The following is a 24,579-nucleotide window of genomic DNA, read 5'->3' as shown; positions in this document are numbered from 1 at the left end:
GTCATGCGACCATGAACAAAGGATTCCTTCTGCTGCAATTGTCCCATTGTATACACCTCGTAAATCCCTGTGTCCTCATGTTTCGCGCAGTATACAACGTATAAGTTGTTTGAAATACACCGTTCTAGCAATCTTCCAGTCAACCGAACCACCAACGCCGTGCCAAACCTGCAGAACATACTCCGTCACCCCTGGAGCGAAAAGAAAAGAAAAACAGCAGAACTTTTGTCGGAATACAGCACAGGACATGACAATATATAAAAAAGGAGCATACTTAGGATAGTACATCAGCCGCTGCTAAGCGTAAAGTCGTATGCTGCAGCGAAGAGCGAGATATCACGACACTGCAGTCGTGAGCTGAGGACTCTGCTCGGCGTAAAGGCGAAATTGTATGAAAATGACCACATCCTCAAACATCGTGCCCAAAGAGCCAATTAGCCAGGGTAGGTTTGTCACGACGTAATTCTTATCCGTTGAATGGCAGAGAATCTGCGAATGGTTAGGCCGGGGGTGAGGTATGATGGGTAGTAGATTTCTACTTACGCCAGCGCCATAGGTAAGATTGCCCATCAAAGAGAGGATGAAGAAAAGCAATGAAAGTCCTTATGAAAAGGTTAGTAAAAAGGGGGCTTTCTTGTATGAATTGTCTTGAAGGTCAAAGCACATACCTTCGCATGACTTGTCGCAATAGTTCTTGTAGATCTGAGGAAGCCGCGCACTAGAAGCCTACCGTCAGTTCAGCTCCATTTCCGTCCGAAGGCACACTCACCCCAGGTAACAAACGGCACTGATATAGCCCAGCACTTGCGCGCCAGCTGCCGTATCCACGCCTCCATTACGCTCCTTCGGGGCTGGGTGCCAGACCCCGGTCTGCCAGGCGACCGTCCAACCGGCCATGCCGATGACGCAGATTGCCAGGACACTGCTGAAGTTCTTCACCCAAGCGCTCCGGCCAACCTCGTTCTCCTCGATGATATTGGCTAGAGCATCGTCAGGGTGACCGTGACTGCCACGCCCGCTACGCTGCGACGTCATAGATCGGCGTCGCGAAGCCGGACCCCGTTCTAGGGTGTCGCTGAATCGACGGCCGAGCAAAGGGGTGGTCGGGTCGGGGGTAACGGAGGAGGAGCGCCGACGACGAAGCAAACTCTCGCGACGAGCATTGCGGGTTTTGTAGTACAGACATTGCGCGATGAGCACACCGTCCGCGATACAAAAATAGACCGCAATGGCCACAATGACGGGGACGAGACCGGCCCAAGCGCCTCCGATCAGGTTGGTGATATCGCCAATGAACCAGACGAAGAGAAAGAGGAGCGAGATGGCTTCAGCATTGCCATTCCAGTAGTTTTCAATGAGTTGGGGAACCTGCACGGGGGTTGCGATCAGCATTGAACTCTTGTTTGTCTTGTTCGAATGGATGATCGCGATAACCAGGTCGCTGCGAGCCATACCAGTAAGAAAAACCAACAGGTCAAGGAGATAGAGCCCAGAAGACCAGAGGCAGCTTCACGCGGTGTGATCGGGACAGAATTTCCCGCAGGGATATCTCCCAGCGCCAGTAGGAGGGACATTACGATTCTGCGACCCGAGCCCTGCGATTGCAGAAAAGAAAGCAAGTGAAGGAACAATCAATGACACAGAACAAGCTCGGAAAACTTTGAGTGCCAATCGACGCCGTCTCAGTCGGAACGAGTCTAGTCACTAGTCCAAGTACATCCAGCTTTCGGCTTTCGGCTATTTGAAACAAGAAGAGTTTTCAAAGCGAAAAATGAAGATTTTCCTTGATGCGATTCTATATTAATAGCAGCTCTTAGCACTCTCTCTACGGAGTACTAAATCCCGTTTGGTGGCCGCATCCGATAAGAGATTGTGACTAAGCGAGCACTGGGATTGGCTGCCTGTCAGTAAGGCGTTCTATTATCACTATGGAAATTGAAGTCATTCTGTATCCTATGAGATGTAACCTCGAGAGTATACCTTATAGTTGGAGGGACCGCTCCTGTGGTTCGTATTAGCATGTTTTAGTCACATCGTGGTGCACATATATGTAGACAGTAGTGCTGAGTCTTATCGCTGCAGAAGTATATATCTGGACGAACATATCCGCAGAATGACTGCATACTCCAACATAATAGCTACCTTGCTTTGACAGATGATCAATCAATATATTGCAGGCCGGGAGAAGTCGACCGACTTTTAGTGCTATACAGGGTATATACAACCAGTTGACCGAGTCCAGGAACTATGATCAGACTTCGTCCTCGTCGTCATACTGCTGAAGTTCAAGCTCATTCTCGAGCATATCAACAACCATATCACCCATGATCTCTCTGATTCGCCCATGAAGTAACTCGTATCGTGCCTCATCCGGCTGCACAGCATCAAGACCGTCCAGATACTCCGTCAAGGGAGAGTAGTCGACCACATCACCCCAGTTACCACGATCGACTCCGTACTGATTCAAAAAGGCTTGCAAGCTCTGCATACCATCTCCCAGAAGCCACTGCTCTAGTGATGCTCCCTGGCCGGCCATAGGATGTTGGCGCTCGCCACCAGCTTCTTCCCGATCGTTGGCGGATATGTCATTATCGCGGATCTCTTCATTGTCGCCCCCGTGGAATCGAGGAAAATGAAGCGCTCCGTTGTTCAGCTGGTCTAGCAGATCGCGAAGCCATTGTGGTCGGCCTACTTCTGGCATCTGCGCCAAGTAGGATGGCGTTGGGTCCGATTGCTGCCGATGAGCCTCAGAGTCGTAAGGCGGGAGAGGATCAGATGCTGAAATTCGCCCCGATACAAATCGTCCAGGCAAATGTGTTGTCACGCGGGGAATATCCGAGAGGACGACATGGCGTGCAATGTCTAGAGTGATTTCCGGAGGTTCGATGGGCTCTTCTTCATCTGGAAGAGTGTCGGCAATTTCCACAATCAGGGAGACCGCTTCAGGAGTATTCCAGAGGTCCTTGGCTCTGGCAATGTAGAGCTCAGTGAGCAATTCGTGGGCGTCCGTCGGAGGCATCTTGCCCCATATGCGTTTGGGCATGGGTTGAATATCCAACTCCTGCGCAAGCTTACAGAATACCCATGGATACCTCAACATGGCACGACGCAGCTGCTCGCGGCATTCCTTTGGTTTGTTCAACCGAAGATATGCCAGTGCGAGTGAGCATTGGATATTGGGCAATAGCGCCCAGTCCTCAGTCAGTCTAGTTTGAGTGCACAAATCGACAAAGTGCGAGTATTCTCTGCCCCGGAGCGCCAGATGGTCGATCAGAAGCCTGATGCAATATGGGTCGTCATCATTCAGGCTCAACAGTAGCTTAGCCCATTCATATGCTGTTCTCCATGTTCCTTTCATCCCAAGATTCGCAATATACCTCCAACCCACAAGCCATAGCTCACGATTTGCCATGTGGACAAAGTCAAGTTTTGCCTGACCTTCCTTTAAGCGATTGCCAAACGATGAGTGAGCTGAGCGCCCGATATTGAACAGTGCTCGCTCGAGGAGATCGGCGGAAACGGCATGATCGCCCTGATGTTTTGCTATCTCGGACACTTGAAGGAGAGTAGAGATGTGGTACGGGTTATATTGCAAGAGGTGTATCATTCGTTGCGGATCCATAGACTCGACGCACATATCAAATTGCCTTTGCACGTCTGTATACGCAGAGTTGTGGACAATCTGGTATTTCGTAGCTCCAGTGGGTAGTTTTTCTACCAGCTCCATTCCCAAACCACCACTGGGAGCGCGCGGCCACTCGTCTTTTCCCTGCATGAGAACATTCCGTCGCTGCGTAGTCCCTGCTAGACTTAGACCTTTGCTGGCAGGACTATACCTACCAGTCAAAGCGCGACCCAGATCAACCATTTCCCTATTTCTGTCTCTCCTGCGACCTGTCCCAGATTCTTCGTCGAAACTCTCCAATACGACATTCCCAAACAATCTTCGCATCTCATTCATGGCGTTGAGGAATTTAGGCTCAATAGAGAGCAGCTCCTCTGGTGTCTTGGGAAATGATGCGCAGCGGACATTCTCTGGGGACACAGCTGCAGCCTTTTGACTGTCAGTACCCTTGGATTCAACAGCTAGTTCCTTCAGAGCTCGATCGATCTCGTCCAGCTCGTCATCTGATTTGGCACCGGGAGCTCCTCCTGTGGCCGTGACCTTTGCCACTGCCGCCTTCTTCTTCTTGTTCTTCTTTTTCTTCTTCTTACTAGAATCTGCGGATTTTGCGCGGGCAGGGACATCATCCGGCGGCTGAGTCACCGTCTCTTCGATATCGTGATCAGACTCGCGTTCCTCATCCTCATCGTCACCAGCGTTGAGGAGATCAAAAGCATTCAGCTTCGGCCTTGAGGGCCGGATTACTGGCTCGTACTCATCCGACTCATCGTTATCTTGCTCCGCATGTAGGTGGGCTTGTTGCAGTTCTTGTTCGCGAAGCTTCTGCAGCTTGCGAATCGCTCGGGAGGACATTCAGGATCGAGTTGCGGAGGACGACGTGACTCTATGTCAGTTATACCTAACCTTATAATGGTTTGATGGCGATCAATCCTCAAATGATCTGTTTCTGGCAGATATTTGGAGAACAAACGAAGACCGCAGACATGACGACACAGCCCGCTTAGGCTTAGTGCGGGACTCCATAGATTACTGTACGGTATCTTACCAAGTTCGTTCAATATTACCAAACGATACGTTATCTATCACATGACGTTATCATCTCCCGGAATGCCTTGATGCCTGGGACCGCTCTCCATGTTTCTGGTCAGGGCGAACAGCGAACAATCCATTCTCCTTTTCCGTACCAGCCTCGCTGGATCCTACGGTTTCTCAATTGTCTGAACGTTACCGCAAGTTCAATGCGTCGCCTGGCCCTACAGACTTTCCGTACTGCTCGTCGTGTACCAGTATGGAAGGTCGGCGCTAGGAAACCGTGCGCTGTGTCTTTCTCCCATAATCAGCCTCTATGTCTCCGGCTCTCCTCCCGTGGACGACATCCCTCCTTCATTCCAGCGACCTTGCAATCATCGATGCATCTCCGAAACTTTTCTGTTGCGGTGATATCGACGGTTGTCGCATCTGGCGCTTGGTACGCTTATCAGGGTAGCAACTCTCAGCAGAGCCCTGTGACGTCCCCATCGCAGACACGGTCGATAGCTACAGACGCATCTTCAGGAGTGCACGCTGAGGAATCCGCGGAATCTACAAGACGTGCGATCCTTGTGGATAATGATCAGTTCTACACGGCAACACTATCTGGAGACCAGCCTCTTTACAAGCAGACTGACGATTCCGACCGCCGAATTCTGGAGATGTTGACGCCTGAACAGGCGACACAGAAGTTGAGGAGGAATGAGCAGTCTTTTATGGTGAACAGGGGCAAAGGTGTCGTGCGATACGATGTCGTCCAGGTTCCGAGCAACTCGCCGATCGAGGATGATCATGCAGAGAAGATTGTCGAAGTGCCTTCCTCCGTAGCTGCGGCGAACGAAGGCGAGTCGACTAGTGATTGGATGTTCTGGGCTGTATTTGATGGTCATTCGTAAGCCTGCTTTTTAAGAAACCATACCTGCAAGTTCTAACGTCTGAGCTAGGGGATGGACAACCTCGGCCAAACTGCGCAATGTTCTGATTTCATACGTGGCCCGGGAGCTGAACACGACCTACAAGGCTGCAGCCACCAATCCTTCGCTTATTAGCCCATCATCCGAAGCCGTGGACGGGGCAATCAAGCAAGCATTTGTCCGCCTTGATAACGATATCGTGCATAGTAGTGTCGATAAGGTTCTCAAATCCAACTCCCGCCGAGCCGCTGCCGAGCTGCTTGCCCCCGCTCTCTCCGGATCCTGTGCTCTGCTTGCATTCTATGACTCGCAGTCCAAAGACCTCAAGGTTGCCTGTGCTGGTGACTCAAGAGCTGTTCTTGGCCGCCGGGGACCTACCGGAAAATGGACGGCAACACCACTTTCTGAGGACCAGACTGGCGGCACCCCTTCAGAAATGAAGCGTCTGCGGGACGAGCATCCCGGCGAACCGAACGTCGTGCGTAACGGAAGAATTCTCGGCCAACTGGAGCCTAGCCGTTCCTTTGGAGATGCATTCTACAAGTGGAGCAAGGAGACCCAGGAGAAAATCAAGAAGCAGTTTTTCGGAAGGACCCCTCATCCCCTGTTGAAGACTCCTCCTTATGTCACCGCCGAACCTGTCATCACGACCACGAAGATTGAGCCTAGTAAGGGTGACTTTGTCGTTATGGCTACGGACGGCCTTTGGGAAATGCTGAGCAATGAAGAAGTCGTTGGCCTTGTGGGCCAATGGGTTGACCAGCAGCGGGCTGGCAGCAACGGAACTAATAAGGCGTGGCTGCAGAGCTGGTTTGGCTTGGACGACAAGCATCTGCCCGTAGAGGCACCCAAGGAAACGACCACCGAAGGCCAGCGCCGTCCGATCCGTCAGCAGCAGTACGACATTTCGGGCGTCGCCAGTCGTTTTGTCGTGGAAGATAAGAACGCAGCAACTCATCTCGTGCGCAACGCGATGGGTGGCAAGGACAGGGACATGGTTTGCGCTTTGCTCACGCTTCCTAGTCCGTACTCCCGCAGATACCGGTAAGCAATACTCCATTATCCCTCGAGCTTTGCGCCACAATCTCTATCTTTGAAAATGAACTGACAAATTCACCAGCGATGACATTACCGTCGAGGTCATCTTCTTCGGTGACGGCCCCGACAACCGGACCATCACCGTCAACCAGGAAGCCAGCGCATCGGAGGAAAACCAGAAGGCCAAGCTATGATAGCATCGATACCTTGTCGAACCAGTAGCATCGTAGCATCCGATTTACATTTTCCTCTAGCGCAGGGACGCCACTTTCTTCTACGTGGTCTTCACTTTCTACTGTTTGTTTCTGGGGAGGATACCATCGGATGAAACTCTCAAGTGACTCTCTTGGGTTTGGCCGAGTTATTTTCCAGTGCATATGCTGGCGTGGTTCTTGGGTCTGGCGTTCGTGATACTACTGCAGTGGCAATACTCGTAAACTGTTCAACATGGTAGATTTGCAATCTTAAGGATATGATTCTGGTCTTGGAGTACCCTGCTCCATGTACCTTTGATCAAGAATGAATATAAGTCCTAACACGCATTGAAAACCATTTCGCTAATAAGATCCATGGATAGGTTAAAAAAAGTTAAAAGCCAGAAAATGACATTTAGAGAAAAATTCACTAGGGAGTTTATTATGAGGGTGGCAGCGAGGCCATGTACTATGAGTCACGTGGACCCACGTGGACCTGGGGAACAGTGAAGCCACGTGAGGAGGCATGCCCTGAAACACCACAGTGAGTATAGACCTGACGGAGCCAAGGTATCGTCCATCTTTGCCCAGGAAGAGAGTTCAGGACTATACTTAAGGTGCTGGTCTCTAGACTGCTGCAGAAGGCGTTTCCTTAGATGTATTCAGATGTATGGCTGTTAGGGTCTGCTATTGGTGTATGCAGACTGATCTGTAGATGGCTAAAGGTGCTTCAGGAAGTAGGAATGTGATTATAGTGAATTTTAGACGTCTTCTTTTAGTAGATACAAGAGAGAGAGCACTATACTACTCTGCAACGACATCATACAGAGAAAGGTGTCGTCTCAGATAGCGTCAATCACGACCCTTTTGGGAAAGAGGGCGAGCAAGTTTCTGCAAGCACAGTGACTATAGCTTCCTGGACCTTTTGCCGCACACCTCTCACACCCTTTGTATTCATGTTCTGTCCCTATCCCTCTTTCTTTCTCGACCTCGGAGTCTTTTCTCTTCCAGACACCTTGTCCAGCTAATAGTGCTTTTTGGAAGAAGCAAGTCGAAATCCCCTTGTGTTTTGGAATTGTTCACATACTACAACTCAGCTCGAAAACTTGAAAAGAGCCCAGTTGTGTTTCGTCTCTTGACTGAGTGTCCTGTTCTGTGATCTTGCCCGTTGATAATTCCAATAAGATCGTTCCTTCAAGTCTGCGGCATTTGCCATTCGAAGTCAGAGCAGCGTTCAACCGTCCAGCCGGGTAAGTCATAGCCTGACTAATGGAGCTTTGAGTCCACGGCTGATTCGGGGAGCATTTCTCTTAAAGAGCAGTACCAACATGGAAGATCTCAGATTGGAGGAGGATGAGTATCTCAGCTTTTGGGTCACATACAACGCTGGAATCGAGCATCTTGCTCTTGTGACCCCCGAGGACAAGTCTGAGAACGCACAATCACCAGCCAAAGACGCTGGAGCTGGCAACGACAATGTCCAAGACCTCAACAATCATGGACTCGGGATTGACCTTCACGACGATGTCACCGAAAAGGAGAATAAGGGATTCCCAATCCCGGACGGAGTCAACCCAGCGACTGAGAACGAGAATGTTCAAGTCCCAGTGGAGACTGACACTGTATCCGAAGATAGAGGTGGGGTCCCAGTTGAATCTGCTGCACCTGAAGGTCCAATGACACGCGAGGAAATCATTTTGAAGTGGCTATCTGGCCTTGGACATGACCCTGACCCATTCTTCAGTGTGGACGACAGGAGCCCTCAAGAGCTTGATTGGGGAGAGCGCGATACAGTGGCACAGGAATGGGGCCAGGGCTGGGCCCGCACTCGACGAGCAACTGGGGTCCCTCGCCAGATTCCAAACTATCGCTTCTTTGACTACACAAGCGGCACGTACACCGACTTGCACGGGGCTCCGCCGCCTGTGTAGAGCGTGTCTTGAGTCTAGTCATCGGAAGCAAGTGCCACATACCTGAGCGTCGCTAAGGCGGCATCAGCACGAGCGGAAAGCCATTTTGACCCGTGTGGCCCTGAAAGGTTATCTCTGCCTTAGCTCTTCTTCAGCCTATCACTGGTGAGCTCATTCTTGCACGCTTGGTCTCATCGGTGTTCTCCATTTCGTTCATCATAGCTGGTTGGCCATTTGCGCTCCCCTGGCGTGCAATCTTGATCATTTTTTCAACGAAGACGTCTTTTCACCTAGTTGAGGATAGCCAATATGAATCTGTCTCCAGGGCTCAAGGAGCGGCTTTGACAACATGTACCTCTCCAGCAAGAAAGTTTGTAAAGTAGCAATGTTCGTACTGCTTATCCAGTAGATCATGAGCGCAGAAGGCATTTCGTACAGATAGGACGAAACGCCGATATTCAAGGCAAGCGCCTGGACCAGTACCCTGATACCACGCACAGTCAGGTTCTTTGCAATCTCGATCCGCGGTAAGTCAGCCATGTCCGATAGAGCAGGAGCCTTCCACCCAGCACGAATATTGAGTATGATTGACAGAGTGAGCGCAGCTGGAAGAATGCCCGTCGAGTCTCCAGCCAAGAGGTCGGGGAACCAGAGGGCTCCTTCAGTGGCCAGCGACGGCTCAACCGCCAGGTGGACCGCAGTGCTTGGCTCTGCGGAGGAGGGTTCAACCAGGGAGAGGAGGTACGGTACGAGACCCTTGTTGTTCCCAGACATGGCGCGGAGACTCTCCATAACTGAAATCCATATCGGTATCTGCAGGAAGCTGACAGGCTTCCAGAATCGGGGCACGTTCCATCGCTTGTGCAGTTCCTTCCGCTTCGCCTTGATCTTTGTCGCCAACTCTCGGATTGCCTCTCTCGGGAGGATTGGGTTGTGATTCTCGGCATCAACACGCTTTTTGATTTGTGCTTGAAAATGTTTCCTCCATGAGTGAAGTAGCGGAGCTAGGTCCCGCTCCTTGCGTGCTTGGATTTTGGTGTACATCTGCAGCGGCATCGCAACGGTGGTTCGGACGATCAAGGCGGTCAATGGGATGGACAAGGCCCATGGAAGGCCACTGATCGAATGAACGGCATGAATGAAGCCAGACGAAACGCTCAGCACTTCATTAATAAAAGGAGATGGCCGCGTGGCGTGGAAATGCCGTATTTGCTGGGCTACCCGTTTGCCGGCAGTATGCGGCGAACGGAGCGAAGGACGAAGCGGTCTCATCGTATGGACAGCTCAATTGCTGAAAGAGGGAATCAAGACAGAGTTAATGAGCGACAAGAAATAAAATATTTATTCTGAGGAAACAGAATGAGATGACATTAATATCCACTTGCAATGGAGCAGTGCAAGTACGGTTCTGCTTGTCTACACTCAGAAAAAACAAAGTGATGCTCCAAAAGCTCCAGGGAGCATATCACGTGGCGTTTTGAGCTGCGATACCTGACAGTATAGTATCAAACCGAACAAGACAGAACATTACATACATTACATACACGATCTGCTGTTATCATCAGGTGTTATCGTCATGTGTTGTTATCGCCAGCTACTATCGATAGGAAACTGCCAAATAATACAGCTGCTATTTTGAGCCGAATATGATCAGTCGGCAGTCGTCAGCCGGACATCCCACCCATTCATTATCTTCTGTCCTCGACGCACCGATCTACAGGAAAACCCCATCGGCTATGTCTTTTGTCTCGAGTTGATCATGATGCTTTTTCTGTTAAAGACATTCCTCACACTTCTCGCCCTCCTTGCGACCTGCGTCCTCCTTCCCCAGCTCCCCTTGGGGATTCTCCGCTTCGTGCTCCGTGGTGTCGGATGGGTCATTCAGAAGAGAACACGGTCTCGCAGGGAGTTTCTGATCTCGAGAGTTCGAGCAGATGAGGAGGAACAGCTGGTAAAGCAATCCAAGTCGTCTCCGAGGGGAGAGGATGAGGACTGGGAGAAGGTTGATAGCTCGAGTTCCAGCTCCGGGACAGCTGGCCCCAGTAAGAAAGGCGGGAATAGCGGCAAGAAAGGTTCAGAAGCTGCAGACTGGGAGGGCATTGTCGGTTTCTTTCACCCCTTCTGGTAGGAGGAATCTCATAAAGCTTCACCAGGCACCAGCATTGGCTAACGATCTTGAATTGTCGACTTAGTAACGCTGGCGGAGGAGGAGAACGTGTTCTTTGGGAAGCTGTAAGAGCAACGCAACGGCGATGGCCGAAGGCAATCTGCGCTATATATACTGGTGACCACGAGGTCAACAAGACGGCCATGCTGGAGAGAGTAGAGGTGAGTCTAGCCGGTCTGTGTACGAAGGACTCGCTGACTCAACCCTGCAGAACCGCTTCAATATTCAACTTCATGCGCCCACTGTTGTTCTGCTCTATTTGACTACACGTAAATATGTTCTGAGCAGCATGTATCCGTACATGACGCTTCTGGGACAGTCTCTCGGGTCTCTGGTGGTAGCCTATGACGCCTTCAACCTGCTCGTTCCGGATGTGTTCATCGACACCATGGGCTACGCATTCACCCTTGCATTCTGCAAGATGCTTTTCCCCTCTGTCCCTACAGGTGCATACGTCCACTACCCTACCATCTCGACCGACATGCTTCAATCCCTGGATGACAGCACTGGCCTAAAAGGGGTCAATGCGGGTGCGGGCAAGGGGTTCAAGGGCCAGGTCAAGCGCAAGTACTGGCTGGCATTTGCCCGTCTCTACGGTTGGGTTGGAGGTCATGTTGACGTTGTCATGTGTAACTCTTCCTGGACATCGGCCCATATCCGGACCATCTGGGGCCCCGCACGGACACGCAGGACTTTCAAAGAGCCCATTGTCATCTTTCCACCCACGGCAGTGTCAGAGATCGAGTCGACCATCACAGTCGACGAGGACTCAGAGCGCAGCCGGGAACCCATCATCCTTTATATCGCTCAATTCCGGCCCGAGAAAAACCACCCGCTGGTCCTGCGCTCGTTCGCCCGCTTCCTCAGCGAGCGGAAGAAGAACCCCACGTCGGCCTCCCTCCCCCAGCCCAAACTGGTCCTCATCGGTTCCGTCCGTCAATCCAGCCCCGACGAAACGCACATCTATAACCTCCGCCTGCTGGCCCATGAGCTCCGCATCCGCGACCACACCACCTTCATCTGCGACGCGAGCTGGCCGACCATCCTGTCGCATCTGCGGTCCGCCTCAGTCGGTGTTAACGCCATGTGGAACGAGCACTTTGGCATATGCGTCGTCGAGTACCAGGCCGCAGGTCTGATCAGCGTCGTCCACGACTCCGGCGGCCCGCGCGAGGACATTGTCATCGACCTCGGCGACGGGGCGACAGGCTTCCGCGCCTCCACCGAGGACGAATTTGCTGCCGCGTTCGAGGCCGCCCTGGCCCTGCCGGCGGAGGAGAAAGTCGCGATGCGCCAGCGCGCCCGCAAGTCCGCTCTGCGGTTCACCGAGGAGGAGTTCTCTCAGAAATGGATCGAAGAGGTTGGGAAGTTGGTCGAGATGCGCCGCCGATGAACTGCGATTGCTAGGCCCAGATCGAGGAGTAGCCTCCTTTGCGGATTGTCTATCTGTGTATACCTTACGCGACAACTTCCTTTTCTAATTTCTCCTGGTAATGTTGTGTAAGCTTAAGCTTAGACGCCGAGACCAGTATAGATTGTTGTCATAGTTTATATTCTCGGCTCGACGATGAGCTCTAATCCAGTCTACGATCATCCCACCAGGCATTTCTCCCTGCCCGACATTCAGATCAATCAATTGAAGACAAGAGTCCATTCTTAGTTCAGAGTATCCTGACAAGAGGCAGTAAATAGACAGCTCGACATGAATAAAATGGAGCAAATCCATGGGTATGAGTTCCAAATGTCATCATAACAACGTAAAAAGGAGGTCCGTGGACCAGCTGAATGTAAACAGCCTAAGGGGGCTGAAGAAGAATATAAGACCAAATGGGGAATAAAGTAAGGCGGAAAGAAGAAGAGCCAAAAAAAAAAAAAAAAAAAAAAAAAAAAAAAAAAAAATTAATTTAAACGAAAATCAAGGTATAAACAAAGGTATACCCGCCGGTTATTTGGTTAACCTTGTGATCCAACCTTTTATCACAACGCCAAAATCCATCTATATAGTTTCAAATCAAATCACTTCCTTGTGCTTGTGTGACGCAGGGCCTGAACTTCCAAGATTGAATGCGAAGTCTATCTCAAGCTGAACGTGAGAACGCGGATGACAGCAGAGAGACAGGCCTTCCAGTCAGCGTCGATATTATTGGTATCTCTCCTGGAGACACCAGGGATCTGACCGGATGGTTAACTCAATAGAAATTAGCGGCACCAGAATATCCAGCATTGATGCCGGATACGCTACTGAGCCCCGAATCGTCATCCTCGAAGCCGAATTCGTTGCCGGAGCTGGCGTCGAAGCTGCTACGGCCCCCTATGTCACTGGGATCATCCGCCGATGCGGCAATCTGGTCCCACTGCAGGGTCTGGAGAGCGGGATATTGAGCCAGCAGCGCGGCAGGCAGCACAAAATTACCAGCATGTGGGTTATCCACTGGTACCATCACTTGTTGTGGAAGTGGTTGCAAATGATGTTGCTGCTGGTCCATGAGTGAACGCTCACGCTCTTGCGACTCCTCATCTAGCAGGGGTTTGATACAGATCCGCCCCGCTTCCGAGCGGAAATGACGCCCCAGAGCGTCCGCCCGAGCAAATCGGCGACCGCAACCCCATTGTCCGCCGCGGGAGAGTTCTCCTTGACAAACGAACTTCTTCTCGCCCGAGTGTAGCCCTTCGTGCCGTTTGCGATCGTGCTGTCGAGCGAAGGCTTTGCCACATACAGTGCAGACAAACGGCCTCTCGTCCGTGTGGGTTCGGAGATGTGACCGCAAATTGTAAGCCCGAGTGAAGCGCTTCGGACACAAGTTGCACTGAAACGTTGCGGGATGTTTCTGGACACGCTTCGAGTCGTTGGGGCTAGCGCCTGGCCGTTGGGGATCCGCAAGGCCCAGAATGTAATTGCGGCTATCGATGGACGAGGTCGACAGACGTCGGCTGGATTTAGACGGAGACGGATCGCGTGAGCTCGGATTGCTCTGCTGATGACGTCCAAAAGAGTCGAACGGAGAAAGTGACCGAGGAGTACTAGGTGCAAGGGGGTCCAGGCTGCTCGAAGTCGACGAGGAGCGCAACCGACTGGTGCTAGGATGGGCATATGGATCAGACTTGCTACGCCCGCGAGAGCCTACATTTTTGGTTAGTTCCCTGATGACAAACAAAAATTGAATGCAGGGGGTTACTTACGTGTCGACGAAGGTGGAGGACTCAAGGAGTCGAGGTTGCTGGCCGGTTTTGAAGGTCCAAAACTGGGGATCCGCGACGGAGGTGCAAATTCCACGTTGATCGACGGCGGAGCCATCTGAGAGGCTTGGCCGATGTCCACAGATGGATGAGTCCCCTGCGACATATTCATCATTCCCTCCGGTCCATTGCCATACATATCGTTCGGAGGTGTCGGATACTGCGCGTTTGGAGCGGGGCCAGAGAGAAATGGCACATTGGGCATCATTTCCTGTCCCTGTTGGGGCATCAGCCGCGGAGAGATGTACGGACTGTGCGCCGGGCTGAACCCTTGATGCTGCTGCTGCTCGGACAAAGTGAAATTCTCGATCCCAAGAGCATTATCGTACAAGGTGGGATCGTTTTGGGGTGCCAGCAGGGGAGAGGGATTGTTGTCTACGCCATCAAAAGACTCATGTTGTGAGAGATACGGAGAAGGAGCGGCGGACGAAATTTCAGAAACCTCGGATGGAGCTCGTCGATGGCCCTGGAAAGCAGCACTATTGCCCATCACGGCCTGCCAGTCCGGATGTGCGTTACTGGTGAGAAAGGCGGCCGTGGCGGGGTCCAAGGATGCATGACGGGAATGCTGAGGGGTATAGTAAGCCACGGTCGTCGAGCCTTGGGCGGACATCGGACCCGGTGAGGAGTGCTGCTGTTGCTCAAGAGGGGAAATCTGCGGAGAAGTCGAGGAATGGGAGGAGGGTATCTGGGTCGGATGCGACTGCTGGTGGACCTGAGGGTCAAGCAGAAGGGAGGAGTCGTACTCGGGAGCAGTATTGCTACTGGGACTGTGATTCTGGTAGACGGTGTTAAAGTCGTAATCGGTGGTATTGGAGTTCAAAAGGTTGGAGAAGTTATCATCGATGGAGGGCTGCTGGTGTTGTTGTTGTTGTCGTTGCGACTGCTGCTGTATGGACAAGCCGTGAGACTCATTGAACTGAGGAATTAGACCGGTGTCGTACGATTGCGGAAGCTGAAGATTGTTTGCGTAGTTCTGGTCGGTCTGCGATGCAGGAGTGCCTGAGAGATAGCCAGCGGCAGTATAACCATACGATTCGGCGCAAGGGCTAATGTTGTTGCTATTGGGATCGAAGGACGAATTGGAGAAAGAATTAGCTGCAGCAATCGAAGAATCAAGATCCAAGCCAGTGACTGTCCCCGTAAATTGTCCTTGATTTTGTTGATGCTGTTGCTGTAGCTGCGGCGGCTGCTGCTGATGATGATGATGGGGAGAGGGGCTGACACCGCGGCTTTTAACGCCAGGTGCAGGAGACTGCCCCAACTCAGGGAACATCTCCTGTGAAGTCATGACGTTTGGTGAAACGCGATCCCAGAATAGATACAAATTTGGACCCTGAGGCTTAGCGATGAAGATGGCCGCGGAAACAGGGACAAGCGAGGGAGCGCGCGGGCGGAGGAGGGGTGGTGCGATAGAGAAGCGCCGCCGTAGTATGTATGGGCGGGAAGAGAGGGGCGGTGAAGGGGGACTAGGGAGGGATCAACGAGCGCAGAGAGGATAACCAATGCGAGTGCGGAGAGAAGGAGGAGGATCAGAAGAGGATATCATCCGCAGCGATCAGGACTGGACGAGACAAGATCCAGGGAGTTTGGAGTTGGAGTTGGAGTTGGAGACTTGGAGTGCACCTTGCGAATCAGCCTCGTGGCGCAAGCATCAGCGGTCGGTCTTGCGGTTGTTTCACATTCTCGGGGGAAGTATGTCTCTAGTATGGAAAATGTAGTACCTGGGAGAAGAAATTATAGGAGAACGTCAAGAGATCATCGAAGGATCTAAACTTTGGGGACGTATTTCTGTCAATCGGACTCAAAGAGGAAGAATGATAAGGGACGGAGGAGGGAGGAGGATGATGAAGTTGAAGCTGAAGAGATAATGATGGTTTCCCCTCAGGCACGTGCTATCGCTATTTATTCTGGCGACGAAGAGGAACAAATAACTTGTCTGACAACGACAACAATGACGATGATATTTGCAGGCTGGTAGTTATCAAAAATGATAATAAGGTCTTGCCTTGTGGCCCCTGACAAAGGAGAATATGAGACTAAAAGGGAATGACGGCCACAGAGGGGCCAAAAAGAGTTGGGCTTCTCTTACTGCGATTCTGGGGGTTTGGCGCCCTAACGCAATGCGTGTCTACAGAGCATTCATGGACAGAACAAACGACCCTCTGGACAGGTATCTAGGTACGGAGTAGGTATGATCTATTCCTAGGCTAAATACTAGGTGCTTGATAGGCTGTATTGACAAGTTTAAAGGGGAGAATTCGATCTAAACCCAGAAGATTAAGGGCAAGTAGGTATCTTGAGTACTTGCTTAAGACTGAGCTACGGGACTAAGGTAGACAGGTCCAGTAAGACTCCATCAACCATCCCGGTTACAGATATTCAAAATCGATCTTGAGATATTTGTGTGAAACTGTCTTGTCTCGTGTAATTCTCCACATGAATCAGTATCCAATTCCCCATGATTGATCGGCTCCAGGCTGTCAGCTACTGCCATTATCGGCACGTTGTCTCTAGCGTAGCATAGTATAGCAATGACTATCCCTCCCCTTTCTGTACGAAAAGTCAGCCTGACAGCATTCCGTTCTTTTTATATCTGTGCTACATTACAATGTGAGCCTTGAGGCATCTCACTCCTTAGCTACCAGCTTGCATGATTCTGACAGGTCAACTTTTTGGTCTAAGTGGACTCTCCAGACGTGCTGGCGATACTAGTTGCGGTGCACAGCCACCGAGCGTCATGTCCGAGTATGAGCGGTCAACTAATCAACACATTTTCGACTATCAAGTTTCAAAGAAATGTTTCTGCCTTGGGATTCTACATTATTGCATTGACCCCTGGTAGCTTGGTAGTGGTCTAGACAATGTCGTACGGAGTATAGCATTCACAGACAGGGATATACGACGATCAGATTGCCCCGAACACGCTCAGGCTTGTCCTCGCCTGATCCGTACGCCAATCCACCATCAAGTTGTCCGCACAGCTCGAGCCTAGGCCCGCATTCTGAACCCAAGCCGGCTCCCAGTAATACAGCCCTATGCCTCCCGGTGTCTGCGCGACAACATTCGCAACCCGCTGCACGAACGTCTTCTGTCCCGCCTCCGAGAAGGGAATATCCTTGAGATCAGAAGGGAATGCATACGCCGGGTTCGGACACGAGACGGGCCAGTCCGTCTCGACGACCAGCACGTCCTTGCTGTAGGTCGAGCGGAGGTTCTTCAGGCTGGTCGTGAGCGCCGACAGGGTGGCGGCGGGGTTGTAGAACGGGTAGTAAGAGACGCCGATGAGGTCGAAGTCGGACCTGACCAGATTCCCGCCTGACGACAGGACGCTGTCGTAGAAGAACTTCTGCGCCGACCAGTCCCAGCCGTTGTCGAGGTGGATCATGATCTTCGGCTTGGACGACAGAGTCGAGTCCTTGACGCCAAAGGCCGCCGAATGCAGGATGTTGGCGATGTTGGCGTAGTTATTTGGTTTGCCGAGCGGCCACAGCAGTCCGTTGCGAATCTCGTTGCCGATAGCCACGATGGAGACGTCGATGCCGTTGCTGGCGAACGTGTCGCAGACCTCCTTCGTGTAGTTGTACACCTGCCAGGTGAGGGTGCCAATGTCGTTGGTTGACCATCCACTGGGTGTGGTCTACATTTGTCTCATCTCAGTCATAGTACGCACTGTTGGAGCGTCTGAATCCCACGTACCTGATGACTCGGGTCCGCCCATGTATCACTGAAGTGCAAGTCCAGGTAAACGCTCATCCCCGCGGCCTTCACCCTCTTCGCCAACTTCAGGTTATAGTCCAGATTGTAAGATCCGTCGCTGGGGTTCACCCACACTCGCTGGCGAACGGAATTCACACCATTAGCCTTGAGTATATTCTCAAGCGGCTGCGTCTGTCCGTTCACATTCTTGTACTTGATCCCGGCCTTCTCCTCGATCAGCAGGGAGGAAATATCAGCGCCGCGGTAGGCAAGCGACGCAGAAGCAAGAGAGTGGCAGAGGAGAAGGAAAAGGGGTAGAAGGATCATCTTGCCGAGCATCTTTCACTAACAGATTCACTGGACGTTAGGACAAGAGCAACCTGTGGGACGAAGAAACCGAGCGTCTCATAGCACATATATGTATCTCGTCTCCTACTATCCCATGACTACGCAGCCAATGGGTGGATCACCCATTAATCCATCAAATCACACTCAGGACGTAAGAGAGCAATAATTCCGAGACAACAGCGGTCTCAGCAGAAATCTGCGATAGTCTTGCGGCGCCATCATCGAGCAGGGTCAGCCGAACACACAAGACCTGGCAGGATCGAACGGTGTCCCGCTTTCTGCACGGCCCGGGTAAATGGAATGGAATGACGGAGGACACGAGTTTGGACAGGTAAATCGAGGAACCATCCACTATTGGTGGAGGAACAGTTGAATATATTCCTTGAGAAGACTAAGTGGTGGGTTCCTGGATAGTGAAACCCCGAGCACTGCAGATCCGGGGATTTCAAACAGCCGAGTGCGGAGTCATGTCTAGCATCCTCACCACCAATGCTGATCTAGCCTCAGTCCAGCCCAAGGATCATCGTGAATTCGAAAGGTATCTACGGAGCAGATATAATTCATAAGAATCAAGTATCCATCAATTGTTACTGCTTCATCCCAATTGGGTTCAAATACTAAGCCATCGGAGATGTTCCAGGTCTCCCAATTTAGGTCATCATCATCCATCATCACATCAGAACAACGCGCAAAGCGAAAGAAAAAGCAAACAAAAAGACATTCATGCATCATGCGAGCTTCCTCAAAAGGACTCTGGCTCGGTATATCCCAACCTTTGCATCCCCAGATTCCTCCCTCGTGTTTCAACATTACGTACAACAACGGATGAGTTTGTATCTCAAACACCCCATGCCCCAGAAAAATCCCAATATATAATCGCAGAGGGTCGAATCGAAGAACGCCGGGGTGCGCAATAAGAAAGGAAGAAGGGAGCAAAGGCAAGCAAAGAAAAAAAGCGAATATAGACGTGCCGCCCATGAGAATATATGTACAAGCAGTGTATCATGTATGCCAACAGCAAATGCAGTCAATCAAATGGCCTGTCGAAGGGACCCGCGATAGTGCAACACACAGGAAGGAAAAGGCCTGGCGATAAAATTGATATACATTAAAGAAACGAGACCCAGCAAGGAGCAAGCCACTGAACATCACGTCAGAGCCTGCTCAAAGAACAATAACAGAATGTAAAATAGGGCAATGGTTTCTGCGCCTTTAGCAAGGTATTAGAGATGTCAAAATAGGAATGACGTTTCCTCTTGTCTTTCTTTTGCTTCGGGCTGCAAACTCTGAATCGAAAGGTTCGTCGGCCATGTCAGGCGAATTCTCTATACCAAGCTCATGCCTTAGGATTGGAAGCCTGAGTCCCACACATCACTGGCTTCTGAGGGCTCGGCTTCTTTCTGCCAATGACGAGAACCTCATCTTCAGAGTCGTCCTCCGAATCATTTTCATCATCACAGTAGTACCGCGACTCATCGTCCTCGTGCGACCGTTGGGGCCGCAGGAGTCGAGCCTTGACCGTTTCGCCCGTGCGAAGGATCGAAGGGACTGCGACCGCCTGGTCGCATTCCTTGTCCTTGAGGGACCCATCACCGGAAAGCGATGATGCACCGGAAATGACTGAGGGGATACTTGGATGAGAAGCACTCTGAGACATTCCACTGGTGTAGTCGTCGACCGAGGAGGAAGAAATGGTGGCAGCCGAGGGTGGTGATGTGGTTAGTCCACCAGACGGGGGGTCAGTGGTGGCAGGTTCGATGGCGCATGCTGTTGTCTCTGGTTGCGGCTCGGGTCGAAGATTTAGCGAGTCAGTGGACTTGCTCTTGATCTCCGGTGGCACTTGGTCGTCGGCAGGAGCCTGGTAAATGCCACTCCGTCGCTTCCTCAGCAGAACGTCTTTGGCGAATTGAAACGGCTCATGCGACGACTTGGTCGTAAGGTGGTGAGATCTATTGCGCCGGTGCCCTGATTCCGCCGCGCTCAAGCTCTCTGCATGCAAATAGTGAGAGTCCTCGTCCCGCAAGAAGCTCGAGCTTTGTACATGACCGACTGCGGAGGCGACGCTCAAGGCAAGGCTGGGCTCTGAGTGACGATCACCATCTAGAGAGACGGAATCCGCAGTATCTCCGGAAATGGACCTATCCGAGCGCCACTCTCTGCTTTGAAGGCCACGTGCTAGCCGACGGCCTGCCCCGCCTAAGAGACCCCCGACATGAGTGGTGCCGTGGTTTTCAATCTTCGAAGACGCACTGACCCGCTGGCTTGCACACGGTGTGGCTGTCCAGTCTGGCCGGATAGTCTTTGCAGATCCGGCAGTAGACAAGGTTGACGTCGCGCGATGAGGGGGATCCGGGCGCGGCGTACGATCAAGCGTTGCATCAGTTCTTAAGTCATCAAAGTATGAGGTCTGATTATCCCGACCGACCGGACTCGCCGTCACGCTGTGCGACAGCGGATGTTCAGCGTCCCTTGTCGCCAGCCTGGCAGGCCGGTATAAATCCTCCTCCCTGAGACTGCCTCGACGACTGTCCAGGATATATTTCCCCAAACTAGCATTGCTTGAAGCGGAAGATTCGACCGATGGTGTGGTACTAGACGTTCGTTTGCGACTTTCCTTATCCTTGTCTTTCGACCTTCCAGTGAGGTAATTCGACAGTTTGGCAACATTGGACCGTACCCGTTGAATGAACGGCACCTTGCTGACGGCGGTAGTGACTTCCTCGTTGGAGACTTCGATCTTCTTGCCCTTGCTCTGATAGCCTGGATCCGTTTCCTCAATCCACGCTCGGGGATTCGGCAGGCCATGTAGGACCCAAGGGTGGTGCTTAATCTCCTTAACCGTAATGCGCTTGACGGGATCCTTGGTCAACAATCGCTTCAGTAGGTCGTAAAGTTCATCATCGATCTCCTCATACACAAGCTCGTCCTCCATGCGCTTGTTGTTGTTCGAGTATCGGGGCCATTGGCTGACGGACTCAGGGTCTACCTCGACAGGCTGCAAGCGCTTGCGCGGAATGAAAACATCCTTCTTGACAATAGTTTGAAACATGCTGTATTCATCGTCGGACACGAAAGGCAGACGTCCGAAGATCATTCCATAGAGGGTCACGCCAAGAGACCACACATCGATCGCGCCGGTAATCTTGGGCACCGAGCCAATTGTCTCTTCAAAGTCGTCGCCGGTGTAGCACAGTTCGGGTGCGTAGAAGGCCGGGGTGCCAACAGTTTTGGATAACTCGCGAGCATCATCGAGTTCAGTCGCGTCGGTTTCAGCGACTTGCTCCTCCTCTTCGTCTCGCATCGGCCGTCCAAGATAGGAAACACCAAAGTCGGAAATCTTCACGCGGTGGTTGCTTGTGACTAAAAGATTCGCCGGCTTGATATCGCGGTGGATGATACCTTGATAGTGAAGATACTCGAGACCGAGTAGAGAATCACGAAATGCGTTTCGCGCTTCGTTGACGGTAAGACATGGAACATACGACATGTCGTCATCATCCGAGAACCACTCCGGCTCGGAGGGTGCGTAGCCCATGCTGCTCGAGGCGGTACTGAATCGCCTATCAAGGGAGTAATCAACATAGGGTCCGTACATTGTACCTTCAATTGCGGCCAGCGCAGAGTCATGTGCGGATGCCAAAGAGTGACTCGGGGATTCTTGGGTCTCGTCGTGACTCGCAATGGAGCGACTGATGGTGCGGGCCATTGCTGAATCAACCTCCTCTTCCTCGTCCGACTCGGCTCCATGCTCTAAACTCCAGGCAGGGATAGGTGCCTGTTGGGCGTGGACCGCTTTCATTTGGCGCCGTTCACGTGCCTTCTCTCGCTGGCGACGAAGGCGCTGCGCCGTCCTGATATATTGCCGACTCTCCTCCCAGAAGGACGGGGTTTCGGGAACACCGGCCTTTTCACGTTCCAGGCGGCGCTTGTCGACTTGTACAATCTCGCGTAGTCCTTTCCTCCGCCAGATGATCTCGCCGTTCTCAACGAACTCTAAGACTATATATACCTTCTGGCGGTTCGGGTCGTCGATAACTTCCAGCAGGCTGACAACATTCGGGTGCCGAGCTTTCTTCAGAATGGCGACTTCTTTCTTGACCTTGTCTTCGGGATTGCCCAATTTACCCAGCCGGCGTCGTTTCGAATAGCGCTGAACGATCTTGATTGCCACTTTCTGACGCGTTGTCACATGGCGGCCCAATTTCACTTTTCCATGCTCACCCCGCCCCAGCTCTTCAAGAATCTCATATTGATTGATCAATTTGTTCCCAGTAACGAGATCTCGATCAACCTCCGCCGTATGAGTTTCTTTCGGCGGCTGGAGATGAGTAGGGTGTAGATATGGACTGCTAATGCGACCTTCGTCATCGGAGTTGGGAGGAGGCGTAGAGCGGGGACTGTTGACAGAGAATAGTCCAGGACTCGATACGGGAGTGTTGCCCGCAGTGCGAGCGGTGCGTGGGGTCACAAGTCGGCCAAGCGACTCAGTCCGTACCGGGTAGGAACTGCGGGAGCGCAGAAATGGAGGGTGATAGGTAGGGTGAATTTGTGATTGGAGCACGGCGTAGGACTGATCAGGATATACAGGGTAATCGGTAGGCTGCGGGTCGGTCGAACTCCGATGGGACATTCTTCGCCCGAGAGATGCCTTCGTCCATAAACCGTGATCCGACCGGGCGTCAACAACGGTGTCTTCGTTCAACGCCTGTAGTGAGCTGGATGAAGTACGGGTCGAGGGTGATCGGGATGCACTGGAAGAATGATATAAATGGGGAAATGTGTGACGAAGAGACGTTTGAGCATCCGCCACCTCGCCGTTAGGCAGGGCAAGTTTGGCACTGGGAGGTTTGGCGACTGCCTGCCTGACATCTATCGACTCGGCTGGGGCAGGCTGCGAGGCTTCTAGAGCTTCAGTAGACCTACCCGAACTCCGTCGGGACGGAACGCTGTCCACTTCTTGACCATTTTGAGCAACCAAATTCACGGGTTCCTCCAGGCCAGCTGATGAGGGGCGATCAGTCATTTTCATACTCTTTGTTATCCTTTTTCCAAACCAACAATATAGGAAGTGCGACAGTGCATCCTCCTATCTGGGTTTTTGTTGATGCTTTCCTCCCTGTCCTCTGTGTGTTGGGACCTGTTAATAAATTGTTCCTCCACCTAAGCACTTTTTATCTCCCTCTCTTCTTCTTCTTCTTCCTGCTCCTTCTCTTTTTCCTGTCTATTATTTTTCCGCAGTAAACCATTCAATTTAAGGCGGGCTGACGGGAAGTTGTGATCGGGCGCACGAATGATTCGGCATTACTCTGTCTCAGGGTCCGACTCGGGCGGAAGCGACAGCAGTCATGCAGGCTGAGTTGGCAATGGATGATTGACGGTTGGTGCAAGGGCAAAGCTGACACCGCGTGCCGGACAGCGGTGACGACGGATAAAAGTCCGGCGATAGACCTGCTACAGCGCCAGTCAAATGGTGGAGGATCGAATCTTGCGCCCGGCGAAACAGAGGAGATTCTGAACGTCGGGCAGGAAAGAAGGAGAGCAGCGGGAGTTAATCGTAGAGTAATAATCGATGAAAAAAGAAAGGCCCTTTATCTCAAAAAAGGAGATGTGAGTTGTACGGAGGGCCGATGACGGAGGGCGGAGAGAGATTTGTTCTAGTACGGTGGACTGAGAGGAAAGGAGCGTCTGCGCATAGAAAACAAGGGAGCGGAAGAACTTGGGAAAATGAGAAAAAAGTCTCCCCAACGGGTTGAGATGAAAGAAGTCAGAAGGAAAGAAGAATAAGACGAATACGGAAAAGAGATGATAGAAGTTTGATTAGTAGGGAAGAGGGAGCGAGACGAGGGTGTATAGAGAACAGGAAAGATGAAGGTCGTAGGCACTTGGCAGGCAAAAGGTGTTTTATTCTAGGGAAAAATAACTTTTTGTCAGGCGGGAACAGGCGGAGGGGGGAATTCGATAGTAGTAATGATCAATACTCAGGGAAAAAGAATAATAATAATAGTTAATCAGAGATAGACAGATAGGCGGATGGGTCAAGCCAGGACTAGTGGGTTATTTCTGGTAGTGGTGGGGAACTTTGGTGGGTAACTAAATCATTGACTGAAGGTTGGTAATTATTCCTGATCCTGATATCCATGATTAAGTAGGTAATTAAGATTGTAATCATATGGTAATAATTCGTGTACAGCTCAACAGTCAACACTTCATAGCTCATTACTTTATCCAATATGATATAGTACCAGTTGTATTATTTTGCATTTCTCTTCAATTCAAAGTTTTCGTCTTTCAGCTGGTGTCAAAGGGGTTATCCCTTCGGCCGATTGTCCGGACTGATTGTGTCTCGGGCTCTTTGGGCTCTTGGTTAAAACTGGCAGTGGTTCGTTATTGGGCTTGGTTGAGGGAGTTTGGGTTTGGT

General features: G+C 51.6%; 9 protein-coding genes across 9 annotated transcripts; 3 read left to right on the top strand and 6 right to left on the bottom strand.

Annotated features, from left to right (window-relative positions):
- Positions 1 to 336: 336 nt before the first annotated feature.
- ALT_8438 (PQ-loop repeat-containing protein) lies at positions 337 to 1,392 on the bottom strand (the record flags this gene model as incomplete). The annotated part of the gene is made up of 4 exons (XM_033556980.2): positions 337 to 489; positions 544 to 602; positions 669 to 718; positions 770 to 1,392. The coding sequence occupies 4 exons, from the start codon at positions 1,390 to 1,392 to the stop codon at positions 337 to 339; spliced, it is 885 nt and encodes a 294-aa protein (XP_033412871.2).
- Positions 1,393 to 2,251: 859 nt separating this feature from the next.
- Positions 2,252 to 4,477, bottom strand: ALT_8437 (transcriptional repressor TCF25 family protein; the record flags this gene model as incomplete). Its single annotated transcript, XM_033556979.2, has 1 exon — positions 2,252 to 4,477. One exon carries the CDS (start codon positions 4,475 to 4,477, stop codon positions 2,252 to 2,254), a length of 2,226 nt encoding a protein of 741 aa, XP_033412870.2.
- Positions 4,478 to 5,034: 557 nt separating this feature from the next.
- On the top strand, positions 5,035 to 6,800 carry ptcF (type 2C protein phosphatase ptcF; the record flags this gene model as incomplete). Its single annotated transcript, XM_033556978.2, has 3 exons — positions 5,035 to 5,546; positions 5,599 to 6,612; positions 6,689 to 6,800. 3 exons carry the CDS (start codon positions 5,035 to 5,037, stop codon positions 6,798 to 6,800), a joined length of 1,638 nt encoding a protein of 545 aa, XP_033412869.2.
- Positions 6,801 to 8,128: 1,328 nt separating this feature from the next.
- On the top strand, positions 8,129 to 8,731 carry ALT_8435 (uncharacterized protein; the record flags this gene model as incomplete). The annotated part of the gene is made up of 1 exon (XM_033556977.2): positions 8,129 to 8,731. One exon carries the CDS (start codon positions 8,129 to 8,131, stop codon positions 8,729 to 8,731), a length of 603 nt encoding a protein of 200 aa, XP_033412868.2.
- A 240-nt stretch (positions 8,732 to 8,971) lies between these two features.
- Positions 8,972 to 9,982, bottom strand: ALT_8434 (putative mitochondrial export translocase Oxa2; the record flags this gene model as incomplete). The annotated part of the gene is made up of 1 exon (XM_033556976.2): positions 8,972 to 9,982. The coding sequence occupies one exon, from the start codon at positions 9,980 to 9,982 to the stop codon at positions 8,972 to 8,974; it is 1,011 nt and encodes a 336-aa protein (XP_033412867.2).
- Positions 9,983 to 10,469: 487 nt separating this feature from the next.
- Positions 10,470 to 12,270, top strand: ALT_8433 (alpha-1,2-mannosyltransferase ALG11; the record flags this gene model as incomplete). The annotated part of the gene is made up of 3 exons (XM_033556975.2): positions 10,470 to 10,834; positions 10,903 to 11,038; positions 11,089 to 12,270. 3 exons carry the CDS (start codon positions 10,470 to 10,472, stop codon positions 12,268 to 12,270), a joined length of 1,683 nt encoding a protein of 560 aa, XP_033412866.2.
- A 796-nt stretch (positions 12,271 to 13,066) lies between these two features.
- crzA (putative C2H2 transcription factor Crz1) lies at positions 13,067 to 15,405 on the bottom strand (the record flags this gene model as incomplete). The annotated part of the gene is made up of 2 exons (XM_033561343.2): positions 13,067 to 13,998; positions 14,058 to 15,405. The coding sequence occupies 2 exons, from the start codon at positions 15,403 to 15,405 to the stop codon at positions 13,067 to 13,069; spliced, it is 2,280 nt and encodes a 759-aa protein (XP_033417234.2).
- A 1,617-nt stretch (positions 15,406 to 17,022) lies between these two features.
- On the bottom strand, positions 17,023 to 18,152 carry ALT_8431 (arabinogalactan endo-1,4-beta-galactosidase; the record flags this gene model as incomplete). Its single annotated transcript, XM_033561344.2, has 2 exons — positions 17,023 to 17,754; positions 17,814 to 18,152. The coding sequence occupies 2 exons, from the start codon at positions 18,150 to 18,152 to the stop codon at positions 17,023 to 17,025; spliced, it is 1,071 nt and encodes a 356-aa protein (XP_033417235.1).
- A 1,345-nt stretch (positions 18,153 to 19,497) lies between these two features.
- On the bottom strand, positions 19,498 to 23,184 carry ALT_8430 (putative serine/threonine protein kinase; the record flags this gene model as incomplete). Its single annotated transcript, XM_033561345.1, has 1 exon — positions 19,498 to 23,184. The coding sequence occupies one exon, from the start codon at positions 23,182 to 23,184 to the stop codon at positions 19,498 to 19,500; it is 3,687 nt and encodes a 1,228-aa protein (XP_033417236.1).
- Positions 23,185 to 24,579: the final 1,395 nt, after the last annotated feature.

Source organism: Aspergillus lentulus (genome assembly GCF_001445615.1).
Source record: "Aspergillus lentulus DNA, contig: Alt16, strain: IFM 54703, whole genome shotgun sequence".
NCBI lineage: Eukaryota > Fungi > Ascomycota > Eurotiomycetes > Eurotiales > Aspergillaceae > Aspergillus > Aspergillus lentulus.
The sequence above is the reverse complement of the archived record's forward strand: the minus strand, read 5'-3'. Positions and strand labels throughout refer to the sequence as shown.